A 13,405-nucleotide genomic window follows, 5' to 3' on the forward strand; every position below is an offset into this window, starting at 1 on the left:
TGCTCCACAGCAAGGCCCCCAGCCAGGACCTGTTGGTTGAGCCCCTGTGTACTCACGGCTGTGTATTTTCTGCAGAGAGAGGTACTTTTCCAGGTTCCTCCTGAGCTTCATCTCATTGCCATACTTGCCCACGGTGCCATCATCGGACAGGATGAAGTGGGAGTGCATGCAGTTGAGTGTGGTGAGTTTGCTGAGGGGGTTGCCCAGAGTCTGGTACAGGCACACCACCTGCGAGACAGCGAGGACAAGAGACGGTCAGAGCTTGAGATCCTTCCCAGGCCGACTGCTCCAAAGGCCTGTCTATGTACTACAGAGTTCCTGTCCAGGTCAAAAAGTAGTACTTGCTACCAAGAGCAGTGCTTCTCAAGCTATCTGCGGTGAAGAATCAATTTCAGTTTTCTTATTTCTTATTTTCTTATGGACAGATAGGTAGTCCCCTAACGCATGACTAGTATGCGGCTTGCACTACACGAGACTCACAAGTTCAACAACACTCGTACACACTGCAAGATAAGCACGCTCACCATATGCCTGGATGTCACAGCACCGTCACGTGGCTAAAAACGGTTCCATATATTTATTTTCAATTTCTGTACTCACCTTGTCTCAGATCATTAAAAAACAGTTCAAGGATCTGCACTGGTACACAGACTGCATCACTATCCAGAAACTATGCCTTTTAATAGATCTATTCCAGAATAATATTTGGACACTGATTATTTTTTCTCGTATTCCAAATGAAGTGAAAAGTAAATGGAGATGCATTCATTCAGTATAAAATATCCAGGTCTTTATTAATATTTGCTGATTCTTCCATAAGCTACTCCAATTCTCATTTGTTTTTAGAGAGGAGAGAACAGTACGGTCATTGGTACCTGTGGGGGATTAGTTCCAGGACCACTCGCGGATACCACAATCCACGGATGCTCTAGTCCCTTACATAAAATGGCGCAGTATAGTCGGCCCTCAGCATCCCCTGGATCCGCGGTCGGCTGAATCCTTAGGATCCACTGTCAGTTGACTCCTCAGATGCGGAATCCACAAATAGGGAAGGCCAACTGTGTTTGGAGTCAAAGGGCCCAAGTTTAAGGCTAGGCTCTTCTACCTTCTAACTTTAACTCTGGGTAACACCTGCTTCCTTTCTCAGGCTTATTTTCTTCATGTATAAGTGATGATAATAATTCCTATAGCAGAGGGTTGCTGTGAGGCTTTAAAGAAATAATGGGGGCTTCCCTGGTGGTGCAGTGGTTAAGAATCTGCCTGCCAATGCAGGGGACACGGGTTTAAGCTCTGGTCTGGGAAGATCCCACATGCCGTGGAGCAACTAAGCCCGTGTGCCACAACTACTGAGCCTGCGCTCTAGAGCCCGTGAGCCACAACTACTGAAGCCTGCACACCTAGAGCCCGTGCTCTGCACGGGTGGCTCTAAAGCCACTGCAATGAGAAGCCCATGCACGGCAACAAAGAGTAGCCCCACTCGCCACAACTAGAGAAAGTCCGCGTGCAGCAACGAAGGCCCAACACAGCCAAAAAAAAAAAAAAAAAAGAAATGTTTTAAAAAAAGAAGAAATAATGGATGTAAAAAGCACTACAAACGTTACAAACATTAGTATTTAAAAGTTACCTTTATAATCCCTAAGCATGACACTGAGGCCAGAAACCAAAAAGAAAATGATTAATAGATTTAACACATATTTTTTACACATGGAAAGATGTTCATAAATGATACAAATTAAAATCTGGGAAATGCAGCACACATGGCAAACAAAAATGTTAATAGAATGAATTATAATACAAAAGGTCTTTCAAAATATAAAAACTATGCTTAAAAATGCATAAAAAACACATGGAAAGATGTTGAACCTCACTAGTAATCAGAGAAACGTACATAAGAAAAATTAGGTGTTATCTTATACCTATCAGAATGGCAAAGTTTAATAAAAGCCAGAATACCCGAAGCTGGAAATGGTACAGGGAAATGGGCACCCTCATACCCTGTTGGTAGGAATGTAAATTGTTACCACCTTTCTGGAAGACAATTAGTCACATTTTAAAAGTTACATACCAACTGGTCCAAACATTCTACTTTGAGAATAACTTCTAAGGAAATAAGTGTTTTCAGCTAGTTTCAAAAATATATGTGTCTTATCACAACATTGATATCATTTTTTGTAAAAGTTAAAAATAGAAAACATAAATGGACAATACAGAGGGATGGTTAAATAAATTATGGTACTTTAGTACAATAGAACTTTATCAGGCATGAAAAATAAAAATGCACCCTTGGCTCTCAGAATGTGGTCTCTTAATACTATTTCCCACTAAAAGCAACCAGCCATTTCTCTAGGAGCAAAAATTATATATAATGAGCCAAGAACATTTTTTTTCATACTAAAACACAAGGAAGCAATGATAAATGACTAGAATTGTGTTAAAAGGACTCAGGAGACAACCTGAAAGGCTCCACTGGCCACAATGGGACAATATGAGCATGATAAAGAATAATAACTATATTAGAATAATGGATTAAAACATACCAAATATGTTTAACTTCATGAATCAGAAAAAAAAAACAAAAACAACTCACTGTTCACCTTGGGGGATGGTAGATAACCAAACTGGCAAATAAAGAAAAAGAATCAAATATTTATTCTACCCTTTCCCATACACTGTACCACAAGGTAAACCAAGCAACTGAGGAGAAAATGTTTCTCTTTATAGAGTATTTAAGCTAATAAATGAAGAAAGAACACTATAATTAAATATTAGCATTTTGCAACCCTGTTGAAATAATAAATCTAGGCAATGACATCATAAAAAGAGAGAGGATGTTATGTCACAAGGGAAGGACACATCTCCTCCTAGGGCATAAACCTGTACAGAAAGAACCTGAATCTGATCATACCTTTGGATCAAACTACCAATTTACAAGAAAGACAAAAGACAGAGGAATAGGCTAAATGCTGCTACAAGAGCTTAAATCTGCAAAATCCAAACTGTGGGAAACTCTTTAGGAATGACCCAGTTTCTTCAACAAATACATTGAAACAAACAAACAGAAAACAAAAAAAGGAGATGGTGGGAAAATCCAGAGATCAAAAGCGACTCAAAGAAAAAAACTAAGTGACCGAAGAGACAAATCAACCCATCACAATGTAGGGAAATTTTTTGGATAGTGAAATCAAACAACTGAAAAATTGAGACAATCAGAAACTTGAACACAGACTGGATATTTGATGATATTCAGAAATTATTGTTAATTTTTTAGGTACGAATATGGCAATGTGGTTATATTTTTTAATTGTCCATATACTTTAGAAATAACTACTATTTACCAATGAAATTATTTGATGTCTGGAATTTCCTTCAAAATAATGGAGGGAGGAGATGGAGAATGGATGAGGGACTAAACTAAACAAAACTGGCTATGAGTTCATAACTGTTGAAACCGGGAGAAGAGTATGAAGGAGATGATTATTCTAATCTCTCTACTCTTTAATGTGTTCGAAATTTTCCAAAATGAAAGTTAAAACAAACCATAAGCATGTCTATATTAACTGACATAGAGAATTAATTATGTTAAATAGTTAAGCTGAAAAATAGATTCACAATAGGTTTCTGTTGTTACTTTTTTAACACACAAACTTTTTTTTACTATACATACGTACGCACACATAGAAAAAAATTCTGGAATGATACACACCAAGATATTAACAGTGGTTATCTTTCTTCTTCATACCTTTTGTAATACTTGAGATACCTACCAAAAATATACATTAGTCTTATAAACAAACTTAGACAAGTCCGTCCCTTTAGAATCATTCTGGCTACTGTGTTGGGATCAGACCTTAATAAGAGACATGGATGAGAGTAGGGAAGGCTATTACAATCATCCAGGTGACAGAAAATAGTGGCTTAAACCTGCTCAGTGGAGGTAATAAGAAGAGGTCAGATTCCGGATAGATATATATACATATTTTAAAATAAATTTATTTATTTAATTTATTTTTATTTTTGGCTGTGTTAGGCCTTCGTTGCTGTGTGTGGGCTTTCTCTAGTTGCGGTGAGCAGGGCTACTCTTCGTTGCAGTGTGCGGGCTTCTCATTGTGGTGGCTTTTCTTGTTGCGGAGCACGGGCTCTAGGTGCGCGGGCTTCAGTAATTGTGGCACACAGGCTCAGTAGTTGTGGCTCATGGGCTCTAGAGCGCAGGCTCAATAATTGTGGCACACGGGCTTAGGTGCTCCACGGCATGTGTGATCCTCCCAGACTAGGGCTCGAACCCGTGTCCCCTGCATTGGCAGGCGTATTCTTAACCACTGCACCACCAGCGAAGCTCCCAGATATATTTTTAAAGTGAAGCTAAGATGATAATTTAATGGTGGATCGGGTTTGAGGCACGAGACGGGGATCATTCCAGGATAAGTTCAGGGTTTTGGCTTGAGAACTGCAGGACAAGACTGTCACTTTCTAAGATAGGGTAAGGGAGGCAGCAGGAAGTCAGGAGTTTATTTGGGGTATATTACATTCAAGATGTCTACTAGATATCCGGATATAGCGCTAAGCTGGCAACTGGATACATGTTTATCTCCTTCTGTTGTGAAAGGATTGTCTACTTACATCTCTTCCAATAAGATCTTTCCGGTTCTCAATGACACCCCAAGGAGGGATTCCAACTGTCCAGATTTTTCTCAAGGACTGGGAGGAATGGGCTTTCAGGGCATCCCCAACATGTTTGGACACACCTATGAACAATCAGTTTAGAGGTCAAACTTTAACTCACAAATATCATGCAAAACACTGCGACTGCCGGAAAGAGACAAGTAGACAAGCATATGCAAAAGACCGTTATCAGGGAAAGTTGCTGGCACAGTGGAATTAATTTCTGATACTTTGACTTGCTCTACTCCCTCTTGACACCTCCTTCTCCTATCACTAACCTTTCTACCTGAACAATTCTCCTCTCCCTTTGAGAAATTTCTGCTTACAACCTCAGTTCTGCCCCTACTCTTGCCTGACCAGAACATCCGGTAAACCCACCCCTGACATCATGAATGTTCTAAGTATTTTTTTCTTTAACCTTCTTGGCTGTCTCAGTAAAACATCCTGAAGATCCTTGCTTCATTGAGGCAAATTAATTTAACAGCTTTATATTCATAAATATTCCAGAACTAATATATTAGTGTTTGCCTTTCTGGGACTAATAATAATAACAATAATAGCCAACACTTACTGAACTCTTAACTACACATCAGGTGCTTTTTTAAGTTTTACACGCATTTACACTTTAAGTAGGAATTTTTTAAGTCTATTTTATAGGCAAAAATTGAGGCACAAGGAAGTAAATAATTTGCCCAAGGTTATAGAGCTGGTAGTTTGTACAGTTTGGATTCCAATCCAGGATCTGACTTTTCTTTTTTCAACAGATTTTACTATTTTTTAAAATTTAATTTTATTATTTTTTATACAGCAGGTTCTTATTAGTTGTCTATTTTATACACATCAGCGTATACATGTCAATCCCAATCACCCAGTTCATCCCACCACCACCACCACCACCCCTGCCCTGCTGCTTTCCCCCCTTGGTGTCCCTAAGTTTGTTCTCTACATCTGTGTCTCTATTTCTGCCCTGCAAACTGGTTCATCTGTACCATTTTTCTAGGTTCCATGTGTATGCGTTAATATATGATATTTGTTTTTCTCTTTCTGACTTAACCTCACTCTGTATGACTGTCTCTAGATCCACCCACGTCTCTACAAATGGCCCAATTTTGAATGGATAAAGAAGATGTGGCACATATATACAATGGAATATTACTCAGCCATAAAAAGGAACGAAAATAGACTTTACTTTTTTAGAGCAGTTTTACATTCACAGCAAAATTGAGCCAAAGGTACAGAGGTTTCCCATATACCCTCTTCCCTACACACTTACAACCTCCCCACTGTCAACATCCCCTACCAAAGTGGAACATTTGTACAACGGATGAACCTACACTGACACATCATAATCATCCGAAGTCCACAGTTTACATTACATTAGAGCTCACTCTTGGTGCTGTACATTCTATGGGTTTGGACAAATGTATAATAACATGTATGCACCATTAAAGCATCATACAGAAGAGTTTCCCTGCCCTAAAAGTCCTCTGTACTCTGTCTATTCATCCCTCATTCCCCCAATCCTTGATAACCACTGATCTTTTTATTATCTCTATAATTTTGCCTTTTCCAGAATGTCATATAGTTGGAATTATGCAACATGTAGCCTTTTGAGATTGGCTTAATCTGCCTTTTAGCAGAAATAGAGTCACAGACATAGAGAACAAACTTCTGGTTACCAAGGGGGGAGGTGGTGGGTAGGATGAATTGGGAGATTGGGACTGACATACATACACCACTATGTATAAAATAGAAAACTGATGAGAACCTACTGTATAGCACAGGGAACTCTACTCAATGCTCTGTGGCAACCTAGATGGGAAGGAAAGCTAAAATAGAGTGGATATATATACATATACGTATGACTGATTCACTTTGCTGTACAGCAAGAAACCAACACAACATTGTAAAGTGACTCTACTCCAAAAAAAATTAATTTAAAAAAAATTTGCCTTTTAATCACAAACACTACATTACACCACTTACTCTTTCTATGTACAGTCTGACTCTGTATGTGTCATTAGCACAGGAAAAAAAAAAAAAAGCCCTGCATATTGCATGCATCTAATGCATAGCACCTAAATCATTTCCTGCTCTCTAGAATCCTCCCCTCCAGCCATCTTTTGCACTTTTCCCAGTCATCTTCTAAAATTGGGGTTCTGGACCACAGAACACACATCAATACCAACAGAGATTCAGATCCATAGGTTTGGCACGCGTTACCAGCATGTGGTGGTGATCGTTAGTCAGCAGCCCACATGTGATCTTAATACATATTATCTGCTAAGACTCTCTGTAAAACCAGATCTGACAATATCATTCCCTATTCATTCTTCTGTTCAAAATCCTTTGAGGGCTCTCTGCTACACAGAGAATAAAACCTCAGCCCAAATAACATGGCACCCAATCTGGCTCCAGTCTCCCTTGCTGCCCGTCCTCTGCCACATGGCACATCCAGCTAGCAGCCTTATCACCTCTTTCTACACATGCCTTAGTCTCCAGCTGTGTACCTTGCCCTGAACTGCCACCTCTGCCTAGAATGCTTTTTCCTACCCTTCTCTCAAGGCCAACATTAAGTGCTATATCCTTCACCAAGCTTTCTTCTCAGGTTCCCTCAGTTGGAACCGGAATTTGTTTTCCTCTTCCTCTTCCTTTTACTCCCAAACACTTTCTTTGTATCTCAACTATGACCCATTCAGCATCGATTTTTGGTTAGTTGCTTACTCTCTGTTTGTTCCAGTCACCCACCTCATCACTAAACCCGGGGTCCATATCTTACTCATCTTTCATCCACAGCATCTATCCAAATGCTTTATACACAATAGATTCTTAAAGGCTTCTGGCATTCAATTTAAATAAATGTAAAAAATTCATGCCAAATAATGTTCAACTACAGCTGAGAAGCATCTCAAGCATAGGTTGAAGCTGGTAAGCAAAGCTTCTCAAATTTAAATGTGTATAAGAATCACCTGGGGATGTCATCAAAATGCAGATTCTGATCCCACTGGTCTGAGGAGCCCGATATCTGCATTCCCAACAAGCTCCTAGGTGATGCTGATGTTGCTGGTCCAGGGACCACTTCTTGAGTAGTCAGGACCTAAGGAGCTGAGGCTGAATCAGGTCAGACCCTGATTATTGTTTAAGGAAGCTCCAAGTATACCTCATTTCTCATTTCTTTTGTTCATATGAACTATTTCAATAGTCTTCACACTATTATATTTGTGTACTTTAACTGGCCCTAATCTAAGATATTTTTTTCTTAAAAAAGCAATAAGTAAAATAAAGCATGTAACACAATTAGTTATTCAAAGAAAAAAACCATGCCCAAGTTCACCTTTTTCTTAACTCTACAAAACTTCCCCATCCACTCTCTTTTTTTTTTACTGGAAATAAAATAAGTACTACACATTGGACTTAGAACTCTGCAACCTTTGCTTTTTTCTAAGAATGTGAAACAGTAATTATCTCAATGAAATGTAACAGAGAAACTACCAGGTTACCCATTAGTGACAAGACGAATCCCTTGGTTTTATTTTTATTTTGTTTTTTCAATCACTTGCTTCCTTCATTGCTTTTTAATCAAAAGGAATTATTCATTACATTAGTGCCTGTCGCTCAGTTCTTAGACATATGTATAGGCCCTAGCCTCTACCTCACAATCAGGTAGACTCATCCTAACCTAACCTGTACGGCAAAATATAAACGTGCTACAAGTGCTACAGGCAATAAACGCTATAGAAATTAAGAAACAAGAGCGAGTTGAGATAGAGAACGCTTCCTGGGTATGTTGGCATCTAATGTAGATCCTAAAGGTCAAGCAGAACTTAATAGGAAACATTGGCTAGGATATCCCAAATCAAAAGAGGAAGAAGTAAAGGGAAGATGGAAAGCCACAGGTGTGATATTGTGACTTATAATAATATATATTTGGTCTGTTAGTGACACAGAGCTCCTTAAAACCTTGGAATTTCCTAAGTGGTGAGAGTGACAGAGGTGCCTTCTGTTATGTTAATGAGGCAACTTTTGGACCTACTGATGGGGGCTGGTTGCCAAGGGAACCAACCAACCACGTGTCTAGAGGGTAGGAAATTTCAGTCTCACCCTCAACCATTGGGGAGGGGAGAGGAACTGGAGATTGAGTTCAATTATCAATAGCCAATGACTTAATCAATCGTGCCCATGTAATGAGGCCTCCATAAAAAAAAAAAAAAAGAAAAGAAACAGGGTTCAGAGAGCTTCCAAGTGGGTAAACACGTAGAAATGGGAGGAGGGCATGAAAGTTCCATGCCCCTTCCCACATGCCTTGCCCCATGCATCTCTTCAATCTACCTGTTCCTGAGTTACATCCTTTTATAATAAACTGGTAATCTAGTGAGTAAACTGGTTTCCTGCATTCTGTGAGCTGCTCTAGCAAATTCATCAAACCCAAGGAGGGGATGGTGGGAACCTCTGATTTATAGCCAGCCAGTCAGAAGCACGGGTAACACCCTGGACTTGAGACTGACATCTGAAGTGGGGACAGTCTTGTGGGACTGAGCCCTTAACCTGTGGAATCCATCGCTATTTCCTGGTAGACAGTAATTCAGAATTGAGCTGAACTGTAAAACACTCAGCTGGTGCTGGAGAACTGTGGTGTGTTGGGAAAGAACCCACACATGAGAACTGGTGTCAGAACTGTAACATATCAGCAACAGATTAGTAAGAGAGGAGTTTGTGAAGTCAGTAATCCTCAACCCTGGCTGCACATCAGATACCCTTCAGAAGCTTCACCCTGAAAAACTCTAATTAATCTGGGGTAGAACTTGTGCATCTGTATATTTGCAAAGCCCCCAGATGATTCTCTAACATGCATACAGTTCATAAACACTGATGCAAAAGAGTAGGGTTAGAGGTTCAGGGGCTACTAAATGAAGTTCTTGAATGTCAGATTTCAAGAAGTATGAAAGAGTCAGTGACAGAAACAAGTGCCAGTTATGTAGTTAATTATCTCCTCATGCCCCATACACTCAATGCAGTTGTTGCACATGTCACTGATTTCCAATTCCTGAGAACCTGACCATGGTGAGTTTAGCTCACATCTATGCCCACACACTACCTCACCACAGTCCAAAGCTCATGAAAACCTATTTTCTTTGCCATACGTTTACCCAAAGTTATATTAAAATAGCATATTTTAACAATGGTAAAAATATATTCCAGGAAAGGTCTAGGATTCTTCTGCGTTTCTTTTCCAGTCACTACTCTTCCAGTCTTTCTCACGCTACCACATCTCCTGGGAGCACTGCAGAGCAGAGCTTAGGTGCTATACTGCCTGATTCACAGTTAAAAAGAAGGAATTAAAAAAAAAAAAAACAAAACAGACTGAAACAGGGAATGTGCCTTACCGGTATTAATGCCTTCAGTTATTATCCATGCTCCCGTTGTCTCTGCAGCTTTGACCAAACCTTGGCTGAAGATCTCTTTAAGTTTGGAAGGCATCTTGAAGTTCTGGATGCCCCCGTGGACAGAGATCACCAGCTTTGGCAGTTCCATCTTCCACTCTTTCAACATTAAATGTAATAGATGATCCAACTTTGTGTCATAAGAAGTTCTAATATACTGGAAGATACGCATATACACATATACATAAAATAGTGGAAAATACCTGCCACGTCGCAGTAAGCACACAGCAGGGCAACTGAAATGCCAAAACTTGAAAGAAAATGTCTAGGATCTCTTTAAAAGTTCATCTTCATATAATGGAAATATTTACTTTGAAAAGATCCCACACCCCCTTTAAGTTCCTTCTGAGAATTACAAGTCACCATAGGAAGGCTTCCTCTGGTTTTCAGGGTTAGTCTACCAATGTTCTCTGGAAGGTCTGAGGTAAGGCAGAAATACTTCAAACTGGCAAAAATCACTATGCCAGAAAACCCATTTAAAAAAAGTTTCAGAAATAAGTGAAATGAGGTTTTCTCATAAATGCTATGGCTTTTAATTTACTGGACCATTTCACATATTTTCATAATTTAAATTAAGATCCAGAAGCATGTTCATTTATTTTAAATTTTACATTCTAACCATTTCCTATATATATCATCTCTCTAAAAACTTCTTTTCCAAAATAAATACTTTTCATAAGAGAGCCAATGTAACCAAAAGAAAAGACGGAAATCAGGCAGCTCCAGAATCATTTTGCATTTTGCCCAAGATTATAGTGTATGGCTGGCTTTCTTTTCCCAGCCAATGCAGCCACATACAGACTGGTAAAATCATATTGAGATGAGTGTGAGCCAACCAACAGCAAGAATAAGTCGGATTTATAGGATAAGGACCATAGGAAACCATGAGTTTATAAAACTATAGCAAAAATAACCACAGGTAGAGATCGCCATAGATATGCAAATAGGAATTATCACATTGTCCTCCAGAATGTGATAGTGATTTAACACAATTGTGTTCATCTTTGAAATTCTTAAAACATAATCCCTTTATTTCATAATTAAAATATTAGAATTTCTGACATGAGGATGGTGCAGCCATCACAGGATGTAGTAGAAAGAATCTGAGGGTAACTAGGATTCAGTTTACAAGTGAGAAAACTGAGTTGCCACGGCTTTATCACATATTCAAAGAGTAGGAAAAGTACAAGTTGACCTTTGTGAAAGGGTTCATGTTGCCCCGAATGATGAATAAGGGCAGAGGAGGCAGCTCTGGTTTAGTTCTCCTTTTCTCTCTCTCAGTTCTTTCTCCCAGGTAGTTGTCCCTTTCAGTTATAAGTCCTTTTAGTCCTAGAAGATACTTCTCGAGATTTCAGGATAACACCTTGATCAACTAAATTATCAGCACTAGACTCTTTTCTTCCAAAGGCCAGCTGAAGACGGTGCTAAGGTTTTATGACTCTCTCTTTCCCCTCCTCCTCCTTTATCATAACTCACCTCCAAACCTCTGTGGAAGGAGGTGGGAGGGATAACAACTGGAAAGGGAAATGCAGCAGAGGGGATGAGTAACCAGCTCTCCCAAGCTCTCCTGCTGTGCATGCTAAACCTGAAGTGCAATTCCAGGCTGAAATATAAGGGTAGCCTCTTCTGAGAGATCAAATAAAATGCATTCAGGCACAGAGGATGTAACAGGAGCCTATGCTAAGCATAAAACGTATTAGTGATCAGATCTGTCTAAACATGTTTTCAGTTTTCCTAAATGTACCATATTCCCCCTTGGCCTTCCCACAAGCTATTCCTCACGCCTACAGTGGTCTTACCCTTCTGTCTCACCAGACACCAAACACCTCACTCATCTTTCCCATCTCAGCTTAGCCATCCCTATTCTCAGATGGCTTCCTTGACACATGCACACCACCCCAGAAAAACAGGAGGAGTTCTCTTTTCATTCTCTCAAAGAACCCTGTATTCCCCTTTCCCAGCATCCCCACCGTCTGGGGTAATTGTATATTTATTTCCTGTTTCCCTCACTAGACTGTAAGCAATGTTAGTACACAGAACATATTCTCCTTGGGGCATAGCAAAGTATGGGCAACTGATAAAGATCTGTTGAATGGATAAAAAAAAAAATGAGTAAATGAAGATGATTATAAACAAACATAAAAGCAAAAGGAAGAAGATGAACAATTAAGGGAAAAACTACATAAAGAGTTCTATGAGAGTCAGCTTCCAAAAAGGATTGGAGGACAGTTTTCTTGCCAACTAAAACAAACAAAAATCAATGCACAAAGTTAGATGCAAGTGGATTAGTAATCAGAAATGTCGATTACTGTACAATTATATTATGAAACCTTATTATGACTGCACTATTGGGAACAGTTTTTCAGATCCTTTTAACTGATGATGCACTGCAGGACACAACTGACTCGGAGCTTTCCTGAGGTAGCCTCCCCCTGTATTTTCCCCAAGGAAAGCTGCCTCTAATAAAGTAGTGTACAGTTAACAAGGTCAACAGAAAACAGCTGAGAGACAGCTGACCTGTCAATACTATGTGAATCACATGTAAAATTACTATATTAGGAACAGGAGAAAAACTGGCCTGTAGAGCCCAGCACTATCATTCAGGGGGTACAGAAATTTCCCCATTTTCTTCCTGAGAAAAGGCTCTCACAAGGGCATAGCAGGCACCAACAGCCACAGGTTAAGTAAGTTACTGGGAATTGCTATAGCCGTGATTCAGGTGAAGTCTGTTCTTCGGTAGTAACCTTTGTACATTCCTTAAGAAAAGGGAAGCCGTTTGGCAACTGCCTCACGAGCAATAAGCCATTCTCTTCTGCAGAGGGCATAAACTGGCTGAAAGAAGTCAATCAAAGAGCTGGCCACACCACACCTGGGTAAGGTATCATGCCCCTCAGACATAAAAGAAAAAGAAGAGTCAGGTCACTTTTGTCAACAGGTAAGTAACACGGATCGCCTTTGCAATAAAACCTGGTCATCTGATCATCTACACTTAGAAATACAATTTGGAGATACATTTGGAGGTTATAGCCTCTGTTAAAAATCAGCAAAATAGGAGACCTTCAAGATGGTGGAGGAGTAAGACGTGGAGATCACCTTCCTCCCCACAAATACATCAAAAACACATCTACATGTGGAACAACTCCTACGGAACACCTACTGAACGCTGGCAGAAGGCCTCAGACTTCCCAAAAGGCAAGAAACTCCCCAAATACCTGGGTAGGGCAAAAGAAAAAACAGAGACAAAAGAATTAGGATGGGACCTGAACCTCTGGGAGGGAGCTGTGAAGTTTCCATACACTAGGAAG

General features: G+C 39.8%; 1 protein-coding gene across 3 annotated transcripts in view; it reads right to left on the reverse strand.

Annotated features, from left to right (window-relative positions):
- Positions 1 to 13,405, reverse strand: part of TRPM6 (transient receptor potential cation channel subfamily M member 6) — a 201,695-nt gene that overhangs the window by 88,899 nt on the left and 99,391 nt on the right. For all 3 annotated transcript variants that reach the window (XM_029202947.1, XM_029202944.1, XM_029202945.1), the window contains 3 exons: positions 10,044 to 10,257; positions 4,618 to 4,742; positions 57 to 228 (listed from right to left, as the gene is read on the reverse strand). In XM_029202947.1, the coding sequence (XP_029058780.1) occupies positions 57 to 228; positions 4,618 to 4,742; positions 10,044 to 10,257 (511 nt within the window). The remainder of the gene's footprint in view (positions 1 to 56; positions 229 to 4,617; positions 4,743 to 10,043; positions 10,258 to 13,405) is intronic.

The sequence above is a fragment of the Monodon monoceros genome, unplaced genomic scaffold (genome assembly GCF_005190385.1).
Source record: "Monodon monoceros isolate NGI ecotype Baffin Bay Population unplaced genomic scaffold, NGI_Narwhal_1 Super_Scaffold_5, whole genome shotgun sequence".
Lineage (NCBI taxonomy): Eukaryota > Metazoa > Chordata > Mammalia > Artiodactyla > Monodontidae > Monodon > Monodon monoceros.